The 23,699-nt window shown below is 39.1% G+C and overlaps 4 protein-coding genes across 8 annotated transcripts; 2 read left to right on the top strand and 2 right to left on the bottom strand.

The window, feature by feature from the left end:
- The first annotated feature begins 9,052 nt into the window (after positions 1-9,052).
- Positions 9,053-15,646, top strand: LOC103978430 (probable magnesium transporter NIPA2). 4 transcript variants are annotated; one of them, XR_010485247.1, is made up of 9 exons: positions 9,055-9,788; positions 10,012-10,068; positions 11,698-11,788; positions 11,873-12,033; positions 12,247-12,374; positions 12,449-12,586; positions 12,996-13,100; positions 13,633-13,977; positions 15,510-15,646. XR_010485247.1 is itself a non-coding variant. In XM_018822892.2 (8 exons), the coding sequence occupies exons 1-8, from the start codon at positions 9,662-9,664 to the stop codon at positions 13,807-13,809; spliced, it is 936 nt and encodes a 311-aa protein (XP_018678437.2). In that variant the 5' UTR covers positions 9,053-9,661; the 3' UTR covers positions 13,810-14,194. The 4 variants fall into 4 exon arrangements, 3 of the variants coding, with proteins under 3 accessions (XP_018678437.2, XP_018678436.2, XP_009392498.2); XM_018822892.2 differs by lacking the exon at positions 15,510-15,646 and having other exon boundaries at positions 9,053-9,788; positions 11,746-11,788; positions 13,633-14,194; XM_018822891.2 differs by lacking the exon at positions 15,510-15,646 and having other exon boundaries at positions 13,633-14,194.
- On the bottom strand, positions 14,540-16,547 carry LOC135607738 (uncharacterized). 2 transcript variants are annotated; one of them, XM_065099775.1, is made up of 2 exons: positions 15,805-16,547; positions 15,533-15,713 (listed from the first exon to the last, which is right to left on the bottom strand). In XM_065099775.1, the coding sequence occupies exons 1-2, from the start codon at positions 16,545-16,547 to the stop codon at positions 15,533-15,535; spliced, it is 924 nt and encodes a 307-aa protein (XP_064955847.1). The 2 variants fall into 2 exon arrangements, with proteins under 2 accessions (XP_064955846.1, XP_064955847.1); XM_065099774.1 differs by having other exon boundaries at positions 14,540-16,547.
- Positions 16,548-17,211: 664 nt separating this feature from the next.
- Positions 17,212-18,581, top strand: LOC135607739 (uncharacterized). Its single transcript, XM_065099777.1, has one exon. It carries the CDS (start codon positions 17,676-17,678, stop codon positions 18,477-18,479), a length of 804 nt encoding a protein of 267 aa, XP_064955849.1. The 5' UTR covers positions 17,212-17,675; the 3' UTR covers positions 18,480-18,581.
- A 604-nt stretch (positions 18,582-19,185) lies between these two features.
- LOC135583885 (uncharacterized) lies at positions 19,186-20,856 on the bottom strand. The gene is made up of 3 exons (XM_065099773.1): positions 20,512-20,856; positions 20,335-20,427; positions 19,186-20,220 (listed from the first exon to the last, which is right to left on the bottom strand). Exons 1-3 carry the CDS (start codon positions 20,557-20,559, stop codon positions 19,306-19,308), a joined length of 1,056 nt encoding a protein of 351 aa, XP_064955845.1. The 5' UTR covers positions 20,560-20,856; the 3' UTR covers positions 19,186-19,305.
- Positions 20,857-23,699: the final 2,843 nt, after the last annotated feature.

Raw genomic sequence — 23,699 nt, 5'->3', positions numbered from 1 at the left:
GCTGGCGGTGCCACCGCCGGACCTCTGGGGTGCTGGGCAGTGCCACCGCTCAGTTCTCAGGTTCTGGGCGGTGCCACCATCTAATCTGGCGGTGCCACCGCCTACACTATTTCAGCTCACTGGTTGTGCTCCAAACTTGGCTCAAACCAGTTCGAACTCGGACCCAATTGGCCCCTACTTGGGTTATAGGATTAACACCTAATCCTAACCCTAATTAATATGCTAACTACGAATTTAAAGATATTTCCAAAGCTATTACAAAGTTTGTAAGTCAAGACTTCTTTCGGCGAGCTTCTAGCGAACTTCCGGCGGTCTTCCGATAAACTCTCGAAAAATATTTTGCGGACTCCCGGTACGCTCCTAGACTTCACGATTTGATCTTGGCGAGTTCCAACGAGCTTCTTCGGCAAGCTCCAACCTTTCTCGGTAAGCTCCACGAACTTCCAACGAACCTTCCGGTGAGATTTCGAAAAACCCTTTGGCAATCTCCCTACTCATTCTCGGCTAGTTCCGGCAGCATTCCCGACGAACCTTCGGACTTTCGTCGAACTCTCAAACTCGCAATGAATCCTTCGCGCTTGACTCTGACACTTTGTTTCACTTTATGTCTTTGTCGTTATCATAGTTAATCCTGCACACACAAGCCAAAACTCTACTCCGATCTAGACAATTATTACAATGCGAATTGACATTCTGTTGCTTGACACATCATTGGTTGGCACTTCGTCCGATTCTTCAGCGCATCATCCTCTCTTGTGGCTTGTTGCCCAATCGGTGGTTGACCTTTGCAACCCCGATATCCTTGGCGCAATTCCGCTCTCCTTGGCCCAATGCTCGACGTCCGTAGCCTTTTGCCGTCCAATATCTTGATGTGATCTCCTCCGGCGCAACGTCAATTCCTCCTGCGTCAACTGTCTAATCCTGATCGAGTAGACCTGCATCACTCAAAATGCAGTTAAACATCTAAACACAATCAATTAGTTTCATTATCAAAATCTGAGATTCAACATATACAATCTTTAGTATATTAAATGAATGAGAGACTATAGGTATATGATAACTGAGGACAGATATATCTAATGGATTGGATTCCCTCATATCATTTAGGGGCTATGACGTAGTGGCCTAGTACATCCGTAGTCGATGAGTTGAGTAAATTATTATGAAGATAATAATTCACTATACCAGATGGAGTTCTGATAGGTATGACTCACGACCAGCTCGATATTGGGCCTCAAGGGTCACACACATATGGTAGGCGTTGTGATGAGTAGAGGTTCGGATATGAGATATCCATCAGAGCCCCTATCTTATTGGATATCCAATAAGCCCCTGAATTATTGGATCCTATATATGAGATCCAATAAGAGCTCTTGATAGATTATTGGATAGAGATCCACTAATCTAAGAGGCTTGCGTAGTTAGATGGAGATCCAATACCCAATATAGGAAGATCCATTAGGGTTAAGTTGACAAGGGACCTCTATAAATAGGAGAGATTTAGTGGTTTATAGGCAAGATCCTTTGCTTGCCTCTCCTATTCTCCTCCCCATCTCTACCTCAAAGCAGGCCTGGAGTTTTGAGGAGCGTTGTCATATCCCTATTGTGTGGATCACCGCTAGAGAAGAGGGTGCTAGACCTCCTTCACCCTCTCCTAGAGATCTACAAGGATTTAGGGATATACGATTTCCCTAGGTAACACAATTTATCTTATATGCAATTTTAAGTTTCGCGGATTTTTGCTCACCAATATTCGTACGACGACGAACATCTTTTTGGGAAATTGAGGTTTTTGTTTTCTGTTCTTCCGTTGCACATGTGATGTCACCCCCAAAGATTTCCCAACAGACATCACATGCGTAGCAAAAGAACAGAAAATAAAAATCTCCAAATTTTTCAAAAAGGTATTCATGGTCGTGCGAAGATTGGTGTGCAAAAACCCGCAAAACTTAAATTCAAATGAGATAGTGTTTTACCTAGGGAGATCGTATATCTCTAAATTTTTGTAGATCTATAGGATTGGATGAAGGAGTTCAAGTGTCCTCCTCTCTAGTAGTGATCCACATAGTAGGGCTGTGACGACGCTCCTCAAATCGCTACCCAAATCTTCACACCTGCTATTTGAGGAGGAGAAGGAGAGAGGAGAATAAGAGGTGGCAACTAGGAAGCCCTAGTTTATGGGTCTTTAGTTCCCTCCTATTTATAGAGGCCCTAGTTAATTTAATCCTAATAGATCCTATCATATTAGGTATTGAATCTCCATCTAATTACTCAAGCCTCTTAGATAAAAGCTCTCTACCGAATAATCTCTTATTAGCTTTTATTAGATCTCATCCATGGGATCCAATAATTCAGGGGCTTATTAGATATCTAATAAGATAGGGGCTCCGACAGATATCTCATATTTGAGCCTTTACTTGTCACAATCCCTACCATATGTGTATGACCCTCTAAGCCCAATATCGAGCTGGTCATGGGTCATACCTGTCAGAACTCCTTTTGGCTCAGTGAAGTATTTATCTTCATAATAATTCACTCGACTCATCGATTGCGGACATACTAGGCCATTACGCCGTAGTCCCCAGACTATACAATGGAATCTAATCCTTTGGACTTATCTATCCTTAGTTATCATGTACCTATAGTCCCTCATCTATCTAATATCCCAGAGACCGTATATTGAGCATGGTGCTATCAAGCCCATACGGTTTCTTCTTGAGTCTCACTCTAATCGAATTCTCCTAGAGAACTCTTTCTCTCTCAATCCAAATGACCTTGGCCAATGATTTATCTAAGCAAGAACATATAAGATATTCCTCTCATGATACCGAGAGCGAATGATCCTCTATCGACATTCAATAGCATTTGTAAGGTTGGCTGCAACTCCTAATGACTAACTGTACTAGATCTAAAACTTCTAAACCTATAAGTCTGATATTAAAGAGTGGAGTACTCATATAGGACATCCTTGGTGTCTTAAGTCTGAGGACAAGGTACACTACTAGGATGACGGAATCGTTGTTTGACAATGAGGTATCATCAACCATCTTGTTAAGATCAAGAGTGGCACTAAGAGGGGGGGGGGGGTGAATTAGTGTAGCAAAAAACTTTCATTATTTAAAAAAATGTGTTTCGATTAAAATCGATTCCGACGAGAATGGTTTCGATTCAATCCGTTTCGGAAAGAATTTGAACTTGAAAGCTTTCGTAAAAGTGCAAGAGAAGACTAAGGTAATTTGTAGTAATGTAAATTGCACAAATAAAAAGTGTTAATTTCGTAAAGTCTTCATACGATTAAAGCTGATCTCGGAATGTGTTTACTTGAAAGCGTACGTAAACATAGTTAAAGCACAGTAAGGAGGAGAGGTAGTTTGCTATAAAAGAAAGTTGCTCAAAGTAAATGCAAACCGAGTTTTAGAGTGGTTCGATCATTGTGACCTACATCCACTTTCGAATTCCTCCATCGACGAGGTCACCGACGTCCTCTAAAGGCCTTCCTTCAATAGGTGACGATCGAACACCTCTTTATAGCACTTTCTCCTTTTCCCGGGTTTAGGAGATGAACCCTTACAAGTCTCACTCCTCTTTCTTGGATGGTTACAAGGCTAAGAGATGAAGGAGAACTCTAACTTTTACAACACTTTAAGGTTTAAGAACTCAAGATTATGCCAATAGATTTCGTGCCCTTTCATGCAAAAAATAGTGGGGTTTTTATGGGCCCCAATGGCTTCAAAAATAGAGCCAAAAATTGTCTAATCTTGGATTTTCGGGGTCCTAGCGGTACCATCGCCATTACTGGCTGGTACTACCACCTGACACTTGACATTAGGCGGTACTACCGCTCAATCTAGGTAGTACCACCTCCTGACAGAGCTCGGAGACCATGCTCTAGTGGTACCACCGCCTGACAGGGCCGGTACCACTGCTGGCAGCAATAACTGCTGGCGCACCACCGCCCAGAAATCCTGGGGGGCACTACTTTTCAAGCAGTGCCACCGTCGGCCAGGAATTCAGGGGATAATTGGGCTATTCAATCCGGCCCAAATCAACCCTGTTAAGGGCCTAGTTGGCCCCTAATTAAGTTAGTAGGATTACCTCCCAATCTTAACTTAATTTACGCTCTACCTATGATAATTAAGACATGATCATAACTCTTCTTATTCCGGTGCTCTTCCGGCGAGCTTTCGGCGTATTTCCAGCAAACATCCGATAAACTCTCGGCAATGCTCCGGCGGACTCCCGGCAAGCTCCTGGACTTTGTAATGATCTTCTTGGCGAGTTCCGACGAGCTTCTATGGCAAGCTCCTAGACTTCTCGGTTGGTTCCCGTAGAACTTTCGACGAACGTCTGGACTTCCATCGAACTCTCGAACTCCCAATGAGATCTCGATCTTTACTCTGGCACAACACATGCTTTATGTCTTATTGCCATCGTAGTTAATTTTGCACACTTTTCTCAGCATATAGATTAGATCAAACAAAGTACAATTGACTTCATCATCAAAATCCGAGATTCAACACATCCAATATTTCGTATGCGGATCAATCAGTAAACTCATTCTCCAATGAGCATCTGCACTATATCTCTGGTGTCCCTACATGAGCAACTATGAGACCAGCTACCTCCATTATATGGATGGGTATATAGTATACACTAGTCTGTTCGGTTATTTCGATGTCCCTCTTGACTAATCTATGACCAGGATTATCTAGGATCTACGTTTAAAGGTGAATCAGTCTCATTATTATGATTTCGTCATGATCCGATTCTCATTGCATAGATCCATAAATATCACAATATATGCAACAAGCAATATAAAGTAAGAGAATACTTTAACAATAATAAATAAAATGACTGTGTGTCATGTCACACGTATCATTACTCACATGATTAACTTGTAGGGCACATATGACTAGCAGAATGAGCCTTCTACTTGGCCCAAAATAGTCCTAACTCAGACCTAATTGGCCCCTAATTGAGTTAGTAGGGTTACACTTAAACCTAACTCAAATTAAGACCTAACTTTGACGATAAGGACTTAAACAATTATAAGACAGTAAATCTAAGTTGTTCGGCTTGTCATTTGTTCATTTGAACTCCCAACTAACTTCTAGCATATCGTTTGAACCTTCGACATATCACCCGATCCATCGTCAAGTTGACTCTCGTAACTTTCGATCTTGGCGCAACGTCTGATTCTTTCGGCTCGATGCTAATTTTCTAACTCCGGCCCAACGTTTGATTCTTCTTGCTTCAATCATTTTGTCTTTTCTAATTGAAGTTAGACCTGCATCGTTTTTCTCAAATAGTACATTAGATCATAAACTCATCAATTAATTTTATCATTAAAATATGAGATTCAATATTGATATGATCCATTACGATGTGGTTTCCAATATACGACGAGTGTAAAACATTTTCTTAAAGAAGATCATGTTGTAAATGACTTTGGCTTCATATAACCTTGTTAGAGTATTTTAGATCTCCTTTGGCTTCATTCATCTCCTTCCACTTTTTATCATTTGTGAAGTCTTTAAATTTGTCTTTAATTACCATCAAACAATTATCCTTTGTTAGAATTGTCCTTATCTTCATCTTGTGTAGGGAGAAATTACTTTCATTCAACTTTTTGATCTTAAACTTTATTATTGTTATTTTATTTTTACTTGATTTGCATTCCTCCTTGAATTGACTCTCCCAATTTGTCATCAATAATAACTCTATAACCTTTAATTTTTCTAAACCTTTGTCTCTGATATTATTATTTAAAAAAATTAAAACTAAAAACGGATGCAGGTAAGTAGTATCAACCTAAAATAATAAAATCGAATATAAAAAATAATTAAAATAATAACACCAATATAAAAAAAATTAAAATAATAACATCAATATATAATACGATAAAACTCTCAATTAGTTGAGGGAAATATCCATGACCAAACAAGAATGTATTCATCCTAAAAAAAAATGTATGTAAAAATTTATCTCTAATACAAGAAGAAACATTATATCTTCTATCTTGTAATAGGAGAAATAGAAAAATAAAAATTCACAAAAGTGATGAACCAAAGATGACAGCACAAAAATAATTTTCTCTTGTCACTTTTTGTTTTCTCTTTCTTTCTTTTTTTTTTTTTCTCTGTATTCCTCTTTGCATTGGATGGATGAATCATTCCTTCTGCATCTTGACATCTTATATAGGTATAAGGGGAAATCTACTATCTCTCTTCCACATCGCACCTTGTATGGGAGGTTGCAACCATGAAGCTCATTTCATACAAATGGTTGCAATCCATCCTGTTTCTTTATTTTATCTTATTACTTGACATGGAGCACATTTAAAACTTTACTCATCTTGATTTTTATATAAGATCAATCATCTAAGACCTCTCGAGTATACCTGAAGACATTTTATGCATATAGATCCGTATCAAATTGAATTGATACAAACAATATTTATTATTATCATGGAAGCATGAAACGTCAAATGTATAAAAGAAGGTCTCTCCATTGAGACGATGTATACAAATAATCTCACATCGATTCATAATGGCTCTCTGTTGAGATGGGAGCAATCTAAAAGAAGGGGCGCTGATATGGGCAAACTCGTACCTTTCTCGATCTTCTAGCTAAGATCAACTCATGATCAAACATTTCAGACACAGTTTTAGACGCCCAGCAAATTACATAATATGGATGATAGAACGATGATAGCTTATGTGCTTACAAAAACAAAAGTCCTTGTCTTGGGAAAATGTAGGAGTCGTCTTTCATCGTATCTTAGAAATCAAAAGCGTTTTTCTTCAAGCTAGTTGTGGCTTTGAATCTTTGTGATGACAAAGAAAGGAGTCACTGAACATAACATTGATTACGAATAGGATTCGTTGGAGCATACTGTGATACACGCATGCTTGTATTTTTAGTATAAAAAGATAAATTAAAAATCGATTTGGAAAAAGAATACAGACTGCAATGTCAAGAATATTCATTCTTCTGCCTTAATCACTATTTAATCTTAAAAAAAAATCCATTGTCACCAATAAATTTTTTTGAGATATATTTTTGAAAAAGTTTTTTTTGTTTTCCTCCTATTGTCTCATTTGATACTACTATTTTTCTCTAATATCCTAAATATTCTTTATGTGGGAAGTAGAAGCCACAAAATGAGATAGAAATTGTCCGATCAAAATGACGAGATGAAGACAATCATGGCCAGACAAAAATGATAAAATAGAAATGACCACAATGATGAGATAAAAATGGAATAGCCTTAATACAGTCAATAATACTAACCTAAAGGAGAAAATGATAAGAAGTGTCATTTAACATATTAGAGAAAAATAAGGGCATCAAATTAGAAAACAAAAAATTGAAGACATCATTAAAAAAAAACTTTTAAAAAAAATCATCCAATTATATTTATATATATAATCAATCATAGGTTAATTAATCTCTCTATCTTTCTTCTTTTCCTCATCATTTTTTCTTAGTCTCAAAAGAAGACATCATATCCGTATGCAGTCGACTAAACCATTAAACCCAAAACTCTTCAAGGACTTTCACGAACATCACGTTTGGGGCCATGCAGCAAGCGTGTGTGCTTCAACATTTTTTTCACTTCATCTTAATCATTTAACCTAATTGATGAGTGTTGTTTCCAATACATTATATATATATATATATATATATACATATATATATATATATATGTATATATATATATATATATATATATATATATACATATATATATGTATATATATATATATACATATATATATGTATATATATATATATATACATATATATATATATATATACATATATATATATATATACATATATATATATACATATATATATATATACATATATATATATATATACATATATATATATATACATGTATATATATATATACATATATATATGTATATATACATGTATATATATATATATGTATATAAACATATATGTATATACATATATGTGTATATACATATATATATATATGTATATATATATATATATATATATATATATATGTGTGTGTGTGTGTATATATATATATACACATATATATATATACATATATATATGTATATATATACACATATATACATATATATACATATATATGCATATACATATATATATATATATGTATATATATATGTATATATATACATATATATATACATACATACATATATATATATATATATATATATATATATATATATATATATATATATATATATATATATATATATATATATATATATATATGTATATGAAGAGGCTAAGGCTCTTCTGCTACCCTTTCTCCATATTATTTCTCTTAAATATGATTGGGAGTTTGTCTCTGTTTATAGTACTAAACTCCCGAGAAATAGTTGTCAACAGCTCAATATTATTACAACTTAACATGATCTCAATTCTTAATATCAAATGAACAATTAAGAGAATCAATAATAAGACCCAAAGCAGTTGACATAATATTTCCGTTTAACACTCTTTGTTCAGATCCATAAAAAAATACATATTTTTATGAGTTAATTCAAATTCAAAGCCAAAATCTCCTATACACCATTTTGCATAAACTTTGAAGTATTTTTGTCAACCTTTTTAGACTCACTAAAGAAACCTTATAGCACTAAATTTTGCTTTTATATTACACCTACTCTATTTATAAAACAATCATACCCTTAATTTCAATTGCACCTATGCTAAGCAATTGAACCTCCAAGCAACTTATTTGAAAGAATCTAAAAATATTTGAACGATATAGGAATAATAATTTTTATTTTTGAATAATATATTTTTTTTCATGGTTTGAGAATCTTTCTCTTTCTATTAATTTATTGGAGAGGATTGAAGTTTAATAAATTAAAATGAATAAATGGATTTGCAATTTATCATTTGTTATTAAGGATGAGGCGAGAAATGCCAAGATGTGAAGGACCTGCATGCAAAAAGGAGACGTTTCTAATTGAAGACGAGAGAGAGGTTACGGCCCGCGGGACTCGGAGCGTCCATTCCCCTCTCCCCCTCTTAAATTGTGGAGAGGAGTTATTCCCTTCTCGCGTGTGGTGTGCGCTGCCATCCTACGCGAGGGGCGATCGACATTCCCAATCCCAGCATCGCTTCGTCGCCGATCCCAGGTTCCTTGCGGAGATATTGAGCTAAAAATCGTGTCTTTTTTTCGGCCGCTTCTTTTTGCTTTTGCGGATCACGGACCCCCCGTTACCCAAGTTTGGGTTTCTTTTCGTCTTCCGGGCTTCCATGGAGGGAAAAAAATGAGAGAGAGAGAGAGAGGCGCCGTTTTGGATAGGTTTGATGGGCTTTTGAGGCGTTGTTGAATCAAGGAATACAAAGTTCCGATCTTTCCTATGTTGTGGTCGTTCGCGATTTTGTCTCGCTTGCAGAAAACGGAATCCTTTCGATCCATGGGCGTTTGATGTGATTTCCCGGTCGTAGGAAAACAATGCTTCTGTCTTCGTCTGTCTTCCTGATGAGGGAAATCACATAACAGCGGTTCCTCTTTGTGTTATTCCGAGGATTCTTGGTTTACGTGGAGCAATTCGACAAAGGTTTGGTTCTTTTGAAGCTCTTGTTTGTTGAGTACGTCACTTGGAGGGTGGGAATTCAGGCTCCTGCAATGGAAATGTCTTCTGACAACATTCGGGGATTTGCGTTGGCCCTCTCCTCGAGCTTTTTCATCGGGTCAAGCTTTATAGTAAAGAAGATAGGTTTGAAGAAGGCAGGGATGTACGGTGTCAGAGCAGGTTCTGCTTCTTTTTCCATATTTCATCATTAATTTTGGTTGGACTCCGAATTTATTTTTTCTTCTTGCATATTGCATTTGGGTTCACTAGACGTCTTATATGTGGTTCAGGGATCTAATCTTCTAGATGTCAAAAACGCAGGAGTACATACTTTTAGGAACAAAAGTGCATAATTTGTTTCAACGTGGTTAAACATATAATTCAGTTGCTTTTCTTCTTTCAGGATCTGGAGGGTTCTCGTACTTATATGAGCCTTTATGGTGGCTTGGAATGATTACTAGTAAGTTCCATTATGAGTAGTTCATTTTATTCTGTTACGTTATGCATTCCCAATTACTTGCAGGTTTTGCCTCTATTTTTTTTTTTAGTATTGATCTTTTCTGAAAGTTATAAATACTTCTGAGCAAATGTGTAGGCACCCTTTTAGTTGTGGAAGTGTTTGTAGTAATCAACATGCTAATGTTCTAGTGCAAAATTTAGCCCCTGATGAGATCATGGTCACAGCAAAGATCCATTGATGTACTGTCAATGTAATATTGAATTTTCACAAAGATCTAACTAATGTCTACTCTCTGCTCCTTTTGTTGCTGAATTTAACTGTATCAGTATGTTTTAAGACAAAAACTTCATAATCAATGCAATCCAGAGGTGACTGCATTTTGATTTGCATATATTGAAAGAAAAAGAGATTGATAGATAAGTAGATAGTGAGAAAGAGGAGGGAATAGTAGGAGGCTGGAGTTTATGGACACGGAGTAACAAGGTGAAGAAATTTTTGGAGACAAATTCATTTTTAACATTGCTTTCAATTATTTAACCTATTGATTAGGAAAACCACGTTTTTAGTTTTATCCTTCAACTTTGTCATTATACTTATGTCAGAAGTGACAATCATACAAAGTGTTCTTTTTTTAATAAAAAACATGATGTTATAGACAGATCATATGAATGATTAAAACATTTGTTGAAGCTTAGACCTTATCAATAAAATGTGATATTATTTAGTTCTTCCTTATCAATTAGTTTGTTAAGCTCAGAAAGTTTGATATATTATTTAACAATTATCATCACTAGAGCAATGACTTCCATCAAATTGGAAAACCTATAGACCTTGTTGATATTTGTTCTCTCTGTTGTATTTATTATCTAATATCTATTACATTTGTCTTATTTTATGTAACATAAACAATTCCACTGGGTTGCTTCAAACTTAAGTGTGGCTGTACATGGGTCACACTTAAGTGGGCTGTTCGTGGCTTTTAATTTTAATGACCAATCTATTTCAGCTAGTAACTAATGGATCCTGAACTCAACAAAAATTAACTCATCCCAATTTCTAGGTTCACCACTTAATTTGTACATCAGCATTGTTACATATGCATTGATTCTGTCAACCACTCACAGCAATTTGCTTAATGCCCTAGGAGATGTGGTTGCCAAAATAATCAGATTCCACCTGCATTGGTAAATATCTGTGTTTAATTCTAGCAACCTTCTACCTACATTTTAGTCAGTCTGATGTGACTCACCTAGATCTTCTACAGCTGTATTAGCTGATGTGACGATATATCATTTTCTTATCCTGGATTGTCATTGCTAATTAAAGGATGTTCGTTTTTATCTTGTCAATAGTAATTTTAGCAAGAAGATTGTGGAGATATTGTGCCAATTCTTTTTTGATAGCTGTCGATAACATCTAATCGGATCAGTTATTGCCATTTTTAATATAATTTTGATACTGTGGGGAATTTGTATGTGAAATCTGATAATTGCCATCTGTTATTAAAGTTTCTGTGACTCTATGTGCTATACTGGGATTATCCTCAGTAATCATTAGCTCTTCTTGAGCCCCTTTATCTCCCATTTCTTGCTCATTTAGATGTGTTGCTTTGGCTTTTTTGTCTTCTAGTGATTGTTGGTGAGATAGCTAATTTTGCTGCTTATGCATTCGCTCCAGCAATACTTGTTACTCCTTTGGGAGCTTTGAGTATCATTGTCAGGTATGGTGCCATATTACTCTTCTAGTAAAGTCCATGCTCGATCAGTATATGATCTTGTTTCTCCCTAAGTCTATTTTCGTGCAGTGCAGTACTAGCACATTTCGTTTTGGATGAGAAGCTCCACATATTTGGTGTCCTTGGTTGTGTTCTTTGTGTTGTGGGATCTACAAGTATAGTTCTACATGCACCAAAAGAGAAAAACATTGAGTCAGTGAAAGAAGTTTGGTACCTAGCTACAGAACCAGGTACCGACATTTCTAGTTGCCACAAAAGATAACTACATTCACTATTTTCTATTGCGATAACACTCGGTATAGATTTTGAGTGACTATTTACTGTAAACACAATTGAATTGGATAATGCTGTAAAATATATCTGTAGTATGTACACTATATATTTGTGCTATGCCATGTGATCTCTATCTCTACCATTTCTAATTAGTAGCTTTTGTTTTACAGGTTTCATTGTTTATTCATGTGTGGTTGTCATCCTGGTATTAGTCTTAATTATCAGATTTGTTCCACGTTATGGTCAAACACATATGATCATATATGTTGGAATTTGCTCATTGATGGGTTCTTTGACGGTATGTTCAATTGCTTTCACAGCAAGATTTGATCTAAACAAATTATCTTGTTCATTATATATATGTTTGCACAGGTTATGGGTGTCAAAGCATTGGCCATTGCCTTAAAGCTTACCTTTTCAGGAATGAATCAATTTGTATTTGCTCAGACATGGTTTTTCACGGCTGTTGTGGTCATTTGTTGTCTCCTGCAGTTGAATTACCTAAACAAGGTAATTGGACAACTTTATCATGCAAATCCAATGCAATATGCACATCTGTGATTTATGATTATTGGAGAAATAAAATTGGATAATGGAACTTAATCATATCTTTGCTATCAAGTATTTGGAATTTTGCAGTTCTGGATTTTCTAAGTAATACAGTATCTTTCCTATAAATTTTGGATTTTTTGGCAGTCCTGGAGTTCTGGTTAAAATAAAGTTGCTGGGAAAATGGTTGCTCCAATATATATTACGTATATTACATGAAGTTTCTCCAATTTTATATTGGACCTTCATCAACTGTTTGGTGTCTTTGAATGCAAAATTAATGGTTGTACAAGAAAAACTACAAATTCACTTGTAAGTTTGTAATTCTTCCTAGTGCTTTGAACTTTTAACATATGCCTTCAATGTGCAGGCTCTGGACAGTTTCAATACTGCAGTGATTTCTCCTGTCTACTATGTGATGTTCACATCTCTTACTATATTTGCTAGCATGATCATGTTCAAGGTAATCTACGAGGTGAAATGCTTTCCACATCTATTCTAGTATTTTTCTTTCTTATTCTTAAGCCTAATATGCCTTGTAGCCCATTTTGTGAATAAAAGTCGAGTTAAGAATGTCTAATTCTTGTATTTGATATTATGCTCTCATGTTACACTGTAACATATGCCAGCAAACTTTTTTTCGTAGAGACATCCTCGTCACACTGACATTTTGGGAAAAACATACATTGTTCTTCTGAAATTAAGATTTTGATGCTTGGTTCTTTAAGTTTTGGCAATTTAATTTTTTTACCTGTCTATCAAGTTTGGTCATTAGTTTGACATTCCATGTGTCTCTCAGTTGGCAATCATTTTTTATTACTTTTTTTCCAGGATTTGCAAAAACTTTGTTTTGGTCATAAGGAAATCTTTTATCATTTAGTTATTACTTCTTCTGATCATATTCTATTTATTTTGGTATCAAGTTTAAATTAGTTATTAAATGATTGATGCAGTTTAAACCTTCTCCCACATTTCATCCATACTTAACCTAATTTGTTTGTTTCCAGGACTGGGCTTCACAGAATGCATCACAGATTGTCACGGAACTTTGCGGGTTTGTTACAATTCTTTCAGGAACTTTCCTTCTGCATAAGACCAAGGACATGGGAGAAACTATAGACCCAGAACCAACTATATTGTCAGAGACAGAACTTTCAAATGAGACAGAATTTTCAAACCACTAAATACCCCTACTTCAATTTCTACAATCATTCTTATGATCCACCAAGTCTCTTGCGGATGAATTTGGGATTCCCAGCCTTTTATCTGTGGATGTGACTTCTAGGCCAACTAAATTCATTAAGGTGCAACAAGGCATGCTTCAGGAACTCAAAACACTGACACAGCTAGAGGTGAGTTTTCACACTTTCCTGGATAATATGTGCAGCAAAAAATTGTTCCGAGTAAAATGATTCTGAAAACTAGTCAGCAGACAACAAGACCCATGAATTGAAGCACTGCTTGTCCTAACTTTTGGGTGGATAGGCCATTTTATTTTTTTCTGTACATATGAAGGCTTCTTGCAACTAATTCTAGATCAGAATGAAGTAAATACTTTTGCCAGCCTTAGTTTTTCTGTCATAAGCCTTAGCATAAGCATGCAAATTTCATTGTCATGGTTGTATGTTCACCTACATCCTTCATGAATTTCATCTTTTATGATGTTTATTTTTTGGTTATCATGAAGACATAAAAGACTTCATACTGTGACAATAATACAGATGAAAAATGTATGCCCTTATGAGTTAAATTCTAATTATAAAAGAAAAGGTTTTTGTATGTAGGTATAACTTATAGAGAGGTCATAAAAAATTTTAAAATAAGAGTGAACATAAAAAACCAAGATACAAATTTAAAATTAATTAAGAAAGCAAAATAATATATATAGACAATAATAATCTTGACAATGGCATTAGGATTGATGACAGTGGTTGTCTATTGCTGCTGCTTCTGTAGCAGCTCCTCTGCATGCTAAGGTTGATACTGTATCTACCAAATGCAGCAGTGCAAACTAATAGAAAGGAAGCATAACCATTGAGCAAATTGCGACACATTCACAGAACTGTTGCAGCATTGAGGTTCGGTTGAGTACGTCATATTTATGTAAAGCTGTTCCCATAGTGCTGCAATAAGTAGGACTGCAGTTTTAGTACTGAGGAAAGGAAATGTAAATGCATTGAGGTGGATGTAGTCAGATCAAAGGCTAAGGCAAACATTTATCTAGCAGTGTAAATAGTTTTAATCAACTGCAAAAAACCAGGAAAAGTTAAGCAGGGCTATCATGATGGAGAGAGGGGAGAAAGTAGTCACTTTGAGAGGAGACAATGCATGATGACTGGAGAGAAAGAGAGAGAGAGATAAATGGGGTTCTCATGGTGCTGCTGTAGGTAGCATAAATCATTGCTAGAAAAGGTTGCGTCCTTATTGATCAAAAATTTCTGGGGCAACTCTGCTTGGCAGTGTGATGTTGTCATATTGTGATCAATAATATAGGATGCATAACATCTGCCAGTACTCTCTTCCGGCCAAAGCTGTGATGTTCTTCAAGCCAATTGCTAGTAGAAGATGCTTCTTTCATTAAAGAAAAGTATCGTACTAGAGATGTAAGAAAACATTGACCCACAACTTTTTAATTGATCCCATCAGGTGATGATAAGAAGATGTCATTAGTGAGAATATTGCCAAAACGCACAAAACCAGTAGCAGAGTTGGGTAATACTTCAAAGAGCAACTAAAATATTCTGATAGATAGCACTATATTTCTTTTTACAGAATTAACAGATCATTTATTAGCTAAATTTTATGACTTACTGCCACTACGAAACATCTTCATTTCCTTTAGAACTTTAGATATCTTCATCAAATTGTGTTTCCTCATTCCCAGGTTCATCTTACCAGTAGATAGCCTCAGTGCTTGAAGGCAACACAATTGCCCGACTGCTGCTTCCTCTTCTTCTGCTTCTTCTCCAACATCAGCTCTCTTTGCTTTCTTCTTCGCCTTCTTCTTTCGAGCGCCTGCCTCGCCAGCATTAGCCTCGTACGCCTCCCAGAGCAGATCCATCTCTTGGCCACCTTCGCCCACCTTGCCCTGTTTGTACAGCTTGTGCGTCATTCGTTCCTCGTAGAGCTTGCAAGCCAATGTCCTCTTCCACTCTCTCTCCTTCCTCACCGATCCATACCTCTGAAGACTCTCGGTGGTTCCACTGATGCTGTGCGTTCTTCTCTCCGACATGGATCTTGTTAGATGTTCTCCTGCCCCCGGCTTGTGCTCCACAGCTTCACGCCCTTTGGGATGCTCTGCTACTCCATTAATGGGAACGAGGTTCTCGCCATCCGTGGCTGGAGTTCTACTTTCTCCGCTCCCTACCTGACCTGGATGCCTCTCCTCTGCTTCATGACCAGAACAAGCGCCCTCCACGAGCTCACCAAATGGCCTGGTATTATCGATCGGTGACAGAACCATCGACGTAAACTGCTCCACCAGGTCGAGTTCCCCATTGTCTTGGAGCTTGTCCTTGAGAACGTCGAGGACGACGCAGCAAGTTCTACCGAGGAAATCCGGTGGCGCCGCCGCCGGAGGCGCCTCGTCTGGGTAGGGGGAGACCGTGAGGAGAACCAACAGGAGGATCGAAGTAGAGAGGAGGAGGGGAGAGAGGAACGAGAGCAAGTGGAGAAGGTAAGGTAAGAAGAGCAGCAAGTAGGCCAAGTGCAAGGGATGGGAGGTGAAGAAGGTGCACAAGGAGATGAAGTCCTCCAAGAGGTAGGCCGGAAGAAGACTGGGAGTGCCATAAGTGCATAGCTTAGGCATGTCTTCTTCTCCCTCAGCCTTGTTTGGAGTCTGGTGAGGTGAGGAAGAAGAAGAGAAGGATGCAGCAAGAAATGATTGCTGCTGTTTCCTTGTATTCGGTGGCAAAAGTGCCATGAACAGAGGAGGGGACTAGGGAAGAAGATAAATAGTGCTGCAAACATGGCCACAGTTTCCTATTCTGCTTCCTCAAGTTTGGCCATTCCCATAATGCAGCTTTGGCTACTAAAGATAACAGAGCATAGTTAGGAAGCAAAATCATGATAATTTGAGCCTTTATCTTTGGATTTATTTGAATTAGGGACAGCTAAACAAGAGCTCATGAGGAAGATGAGAGATGGACGAGGTGAGGGACTTGGGTTTACCTACAGATGAGCATCATTGAGGGCAACTTTTGTCCTTGAGCTCATGTCCAGTCTGCTGTTCTTTCCTTCAGGTCTCACCACCTCTACATGCCCTCTACTTTTGGTTCAGGTTATTACTCTCATTAATGCAAACACCTGCCCCTCAAACTGCTACTTGTGTTGTTAGACCTTTCGTTGCTCTAAGAGGGCATGCCACACTGTTGCCTTCCATGTACCCCAAACAAGCGATATGGAAATATAAGTGGCCGTCAAAGAAGAGATAGAAGATGTATTACCTTTCTTCCCTGTCTCTCCTTCCTACTTAATTGAGCTTGATTTGATTGCATTGATTTCATTCAACTTTATTTGAATATTACATTAGTATAACTCATAATATTATGCAAATCTAAATCTAACCTTAGACCTACAAATTCTTTCCTTTTTTTATTATTAGGATTTATTATTAGCAAAACAACCTCAAAGTCAAAATAATAATAAAAAAAGAGAAGCTATCTGTCTCTTAGTCATAAACATCTGACAAATTGTGTACGCTTTTGGGTTCCTACATTTAATACTTCTTCATTGTGGATGCGCGTGGGCCGCTTCCCCATGTGCTTCTTTTATCATGGTCCTTTAAAATCAGCAAACCCATGCATGGAGTAACATCATTGTATACAACACAGCCTTTATTACACTCAAAGACTCGAAACTCCTTCCCACCCACCACGTTTGACAATCTCTCTCTCTCGCTCTCGCTCTCTCTTGATGCCGTGTTGTTGCACTTCCCGTGAACTCCATTCACCCACCACCTTTAAGACTCCCTGTCCCTCCCCACTCTCTCTCTCTCTCTCTCTCTCTCTCTCTCTCACGGTCTATCTTTGCATGCGTTCTTGTTGCATTCATGGGTACGTCAGCAGCAGTAGAAAGCCCGAGCAGCGGGTGGAGGAACCGCAACAGGAGCGCATCCCCTTCACCGGAGTTCGAGTTCTGGATCGATGCCAACCCCTCGTCTCACCAACCCCAGCTCCTGACCGCTGACGAACTCTTTTCCGACGGCCTCCTCCTCCCCCTCGGCCTCCTGTCCCTCCCCTTGCCTGGCCACACCCGGACCGCCGCACGCCAAACCGAACCAGCTCAGCAGCCTCCGCCTCTGCCGCCGGCACCGAAGCCCATTACGGCATCCGCCTCGTGCTCGTCTACCTCGGAGTCGAAGCGGTGGAAGGACATGTTTAAGGTCGCGGAGAGGAAGGGAGCGGAGGAGAGGAAACTGCTGAAGGACCGGAGGAGCGGCGCCGCCGTGCTCAACATCGGCATCTGGCCTTTCTCCCGGAGCCGCTCCGCCGGGAGCGACACGACCTCTGGCGGCCGACCCCGGGCCGCGGCCTACGGCCGGAAGGCCAGCAGCGCTCCCTGCTCGCGAAGCAGCTCTCGCGGGGAGTCCTCCAAGCCCGCCTCCCCGTCGGCTTCGGCGGCAGCGGGCGGGAAGAAATGGGCCGCCAGCCCGGGCCGGGCAGACGGGGTTCACGTCGGCCGGTCCAGCCCGGTCTGGCCGTTCCACTGCGGCTCGAACGTCGTTGAACCGGTAGCCCGGAGGCGACCCGACCACAGGCGTAATGTCACCGCCAGAAAGAAAGGTAACGGCGGTGGCGTCGGGGCTATGGTGCTCAACTTTAGTGTGAACACTTGCATCGACCTGCAGTGGTGACGATAGGACAGGGTTCACCAGCAGTGACCGCACTCCTATCAGTCTCAAGTGCCGATGATGATGATGTACATTAGTTTTCCTCTTCCTTAAACTTTTTTAGCATTTTCTTTTGTTACTGTGGATTATAGCCATAATTATAAGTAATTATGTACATGAAAGCAATCTACATCTTTAGTCTATTATCTCATTATAATGTACTTATGGCTGATTCCAACCTCGGCGACTGGAGCAAGATAAGCTTCAGCTACAGCAGCAATTGGTAGCAAGTTTTTTGGCAGGTTTGTGTTAAGTGCCATGTCCAAGATTAGTTTTTTGTCCTCGTCTTCCACGCCTTGTGTTTGTTCATGTTCCCCGGTAGAGATCAATGTGCCTTCGTCTTCTCCCTCATCGTGATGCTCGAGGAAAAGAACTGTGAGATGATGCAACGTCCACCAGCTGTTCGACCTTTTTACCACACAAATTTGCGTGATTTCTCATCTGCATTTAGTGGAGCTCTCTATTTCCATTAAGAATGGTCGTGTGGAGTGGTGTGATCCATCGATGAGAGGAGGTTTCGATCTCGTCATGGGGATTCTATTCGTCATTTGATCGATCATCTCGTGTGCATAAACTCCACAGATCGAGGTAATTATGGAGGGTTAAATTAGTATGAAGTTTACCGGGGTGAGGGCAAATTTGTTATTTTCACACTGTCAAAGGATAGACATGTAAAAGCGCTTGTTCTTGTTCGCTTCTAGGAAGACATGCAGTCTATGCGTTCTTCGAATTTGATCATGAGCCGTTCATCCTTTAACACGAATCTTAACAGGAGATGTGCAGGATGAACTCAACCCTCGAGCTGAGGCAGCGTCGTGTCGAAGGCCCTCCGCCTCACCAGAAGGCAGGTGACCTTGGAAGGGTTGGCGTGGGTGTTGTCGAGCGTACACAACACGAAGTCGGGCCTGTGCAGGGCGAGGCTGAGCCGATCCTCCCCGACGACGAGCGCCGCAGCGTCGAGGAGCACGTGCCACGAGTTGCGGTGCGCCTCCGAGACCCAGTGCATCGAGTACCGCGCCCCCCTGGCCTCCGCCGGGTAGGCGAATAGCCCCTTGGGCCTCTGCTTGCTCTTCCTCCTGAAGTATTGGCTCAGCTGCGAGCCCTTGATCCTGAGGTCCAGCCATGTCGCCGGCGCCGCGATCACCTTCGCGTCCTTGTACGCCGCGAACTCCCGCACGCAGTCCGCCTCCTCGTCGAGGATGGACATGTAGTAGTTATGACGGAAGAAGGGGTAGCTCTCCCCGACCAGCATCATGGCGTCTCGGTAACTCGGCGCGAAGAGCACGACGTAGTCCTCGTCGGTGAGGCCGCAGTGTCTGAGAACGCGGTTCTGAGCTTGGATCTCCGGAATCGATATGAAGCTCCCAGGGAAGGAGGACTTCCTGGCGAGGATGTCGAGGAGGCGTGACGGCTCCAATCGAGTCATGTCGAGGTCGGGGTGGTTGCTGGCCATGGAGGGAGAGCAGGAAGCTTCCCTTGCTCCGCCTGGGGACTTGTCGTTGCAGTAGGCGGAGTACAAGTCGTTCTTGTCGCCTTCCTCGATCAGGCCTTGAGAGTACTGCGGATACTTCGCGAGGACGTACTGCTCCACGTACTGCATCTCGGTTGGGGTTATCGGCCCTGACCACCTCAGATCGAGGCCGCGGAGTGTGGATATGGCCTCGGCCACGATATGGGGAGGAATGAACTCGCGAGGACATACCTTCTGGTGTTCATCGCACGCACGGTGTTCGACAGAAGTTGCAAATCAGTATTCGTACAACTTCGCTTCTTCTACATTCCTAAGAAGTTCTGAAGCAGAGCAAGATGAGATATTTACCTTGACAACCATGCTATTTGGTCTTGAATTTGGTAGAGGTGATTTGGGCATCGAGCTAAAGATCGACTCTTGGCAATCCTTTCCTTCCAAACTCTGCACGGAGTTGTTCTGTCAGAATTCAGGATGTAAACTGGAGGAAGAGCTTCTACATCTAGAAATCTTTCTACAAGAACATACCTCATATTTAGCATGGAGAGCGATAGATTCCTCCACATTTCTGCCCATGCTTCCTGATTCTTTAGCTCAGGCGGGCTACAAGAATTGAAGTGTCTTGCTACCTTATAGTCTCAAGCAAGAAAGAATTGAAGGAGAAAGAGCAACGCCGCCAATGAGTGGAGCAATTCTGAGGCTCTTGATCTTTCCAATATTACGAGTGGGTGGCATCAGCATATGCTTGATTCCTTCAATATACAAAGATATAACATCATTCATCATGTAACTTTGGCTTCTGATAGGAGGATGATTTCAGAGTAAATGAAATGGTTCTTTGATTGGGTCACAGCTTAAACAAGTGAAGAAATTTGGTCTAGGAATAGGAGCCCTGCTCTGTTGGTTTAATTATTAGGAGAACTAATTCCACCAATATGAACAGAAATGAGTGATCGGAAGAGGTCAAAGTTAGGTGAAAAGGTAGAGAATTGAAATAAATATTTTGCTTCTTTTGATGGGAATAGTCTATGTCAGTATAAGAATTTAATAGCCTTGAAGGATAATGACCTGTTCTGGAGTCTTGTGAGGATGATGGAAGGTGCAACAAGAGAAGGGACCCATTCAATTTTCTAAGTTTGGAGAGGATGGAACCTTGTTGGGAGAGAGGCTAGGCTAGAGGTTGTCATGAGATCAGAAGAAGGCAACACATCAGAAAACTTGTTGAATTGGTAACCTAGATGTTAGTCCGCACTTTCTACTTTCCTTTTGGTTCTTCTACTCTTCTACTAAGTAATTTAGTTAACTATCCACCATTTGTGTGTCTTTCATGACAACAGTTGTCTGATTGAGAAATGGATCGATTGTGGTGACAATCAGAGCCAAAGATGGTGGAGTCTCTCAAGCTTTTGAAAAAGACATCAATTTTTGTCTATTCAAGCGGGTTGGGTATGTCAAAATTTCAAGCATTAATTTTTCTTTTTCTTTTAATTCTTAATGCATATCCTTATAAAATTTTGATGTTTCAATATTTTTGCCTCTTCTTTTACTTCAAGTTGCATGATGAAGTGCATCAATTCTAAATTTGGATTTCTTTTGACATATAAAACTGCATGTGTGAAAAACTAGCTCATCAATTTTTTTGGGTATATTAGGAGACTGATATAACTTTCTGAACAATCTACACACTATTTTAGTTTTCACAAAGAAAAAGAACTCAATGATGGAGTCCAAGGGAACTTATGCAATTCTTCCTTAAGCTTTTCCAACCAGTATTTCATGCACTTTAATTCTAGTATCAAATAAATCCTTTTGTCATCAGTATAGTAGACATGGCTCTCTTTAGCAGAATTACTCTGCAGTATGAGCACATTGTGTAGGATTCAATAGATAAATGCCATTTTAACTTAGCCTGACATCTTCTTATCTCTGCTGAAAACTACATGTTACCATTTAAGTTTGTTTCCCAGACAAATCACAGATAAAACATAAAGTACACCACAGACACACCTAATAAAACCTGATCAAATTATTTTTCCTTAAGAACACATTCTCATCACATGTGAAAAGCTTAAAAATGGAGCTAACTTTAACAATAGGGGAAAAGGTTTTAGAGAGGTTTCAAGAATACTCTAGAGCAACTGGCTTTGCTTCTCAATGTATCAGTGTTGTTCATAGGTAGCATGAGATTAAAGATCATGATAATTCAGTCAACTTGCTTGAATGTGCTAGTGCCTCAGATGCTAGGAACTTGAGAGCACATAATGACAAGAGATCAAGGTCATGGAGACCAGAAAACTCTGAGAGAAATTTTTCTTTAGTCAGTACTGTTTGTTTGAATCCAAAACAATGGAGTCAGCAATCAAGTGGCAATTGGAAACATCATGGTTGGCTAAGTCACCATCATTACCTTTTCATTGATGGGACATCTAATTAAAAAAATAAATCTCTACCTGCTGCAGAAACACTATTTCAAGTATTGCTCATAACTAAATCACTAAGCTAGCTATGGAACAAATCCCTGGGAAGTTTCATGGAATCTACCGAACGTGGTATGAAAAGGGAGCTCTCTTTTGCATCATATTTTTTCTATTGATCCCAGTAACAAGTTGCTCTCATAAGATTGAAGCATTCATACAATCAAAATCCTAAGGTCCTGACTTGTTCATCGAAGAGCATTCAGTATTCAGATTATGGAGGTCAATGAGAAACAAAATCAGAGAATGTATGAGGATTTTGAACCTGCATGTGAGTTAAGAGACAGGGCTAGGATATGTTGGCGGGCCTGCAAGTAAATAGACAGACTATGATCTTGTCTAAACTTTAGAGAATCGGATGTGTTTATAGAATTAGATCACATATTCTACTGGGCAAGTCAACCTAAGATCAAGTAAATTAATTGTCTTTAGTAAAACAGAAGGCAAAAACAAGCCAATCTGTTGCTGGGGTGAAACTTTTGTATAGGTTGCTCAGGAAAACACTCCTCCCAGGTACAAATAGATCTGTTTGATCCTAGCAACATGGTGCCATGCTATGTTCAAAATTAGATATACATAAGAAGTCATCAATAAAATCACCAACTTTCTGATGTCTGTAAGCCAAATTCATAAATAGAAAAGTTGGTTTCCAAATAGAAATATTTGTAGTACCATTACCAATAGATTCTAAGGCACCTTGCTTAATTTCTCCAACATTCTCACATAGAAATCTTCATCTTCAAACCAAATTCTCTCTGGCTTCTATGTGCCATGAGGAGAATTCCCCATATTTAACTGTAGCAAGGTCCAACCAAACAAAATGCAGCTTTTGGAAGTAAATAAGAATTCTCTTAGTTAGTAATAGAGTATTGAATACTATATTCTCCCATATGAAGTCTCGAATAACAGTTTTAGAAGTATATGTTTGAACTATGAACAGGTTTTTTAAGATTGAGCAGTCTTAATCATAAATGTGAGAGTTTCTCACTCTGCGAGCCTCACGTTTAAGTTACTAGTTAATCATAAATGGCAAAAACTCTGATCAAATTCATGTTTTATTCGATGCCCTTACACACAGTAATAAATCAACAACAGATGACAAGATGAGCAACTCTGGACTTGCATTTGATATTTCGAGGAAGTCGTCTTCTTTTCTCAGTCATAAAACAGATGAGAATAACTGAGGGAGGCTAACTGATCTGGAAAAGCTATATTCACATTTGAAGTTTGAATTCCATGGAA

Source organism: Musa acuminata, chromosome BXJ2-3 (genome assembly GCF_036884655.1).
Source record: "Musa acuminata AAA Group cultivar baxijiao chromosome BXJ2-3, Cavendish_Baxijiao_AAA, whole genome shotgun sequence".
Lineage (NCBI taxonomy): Eukaryota > Viridiplantae > Streptophyta > Magnoliopsida > Zingiberales > Musaceae > Musa > Musa acuminata.
This window is presented reverse-complemented; position numbering and strand designations above follow the sequence as displayed.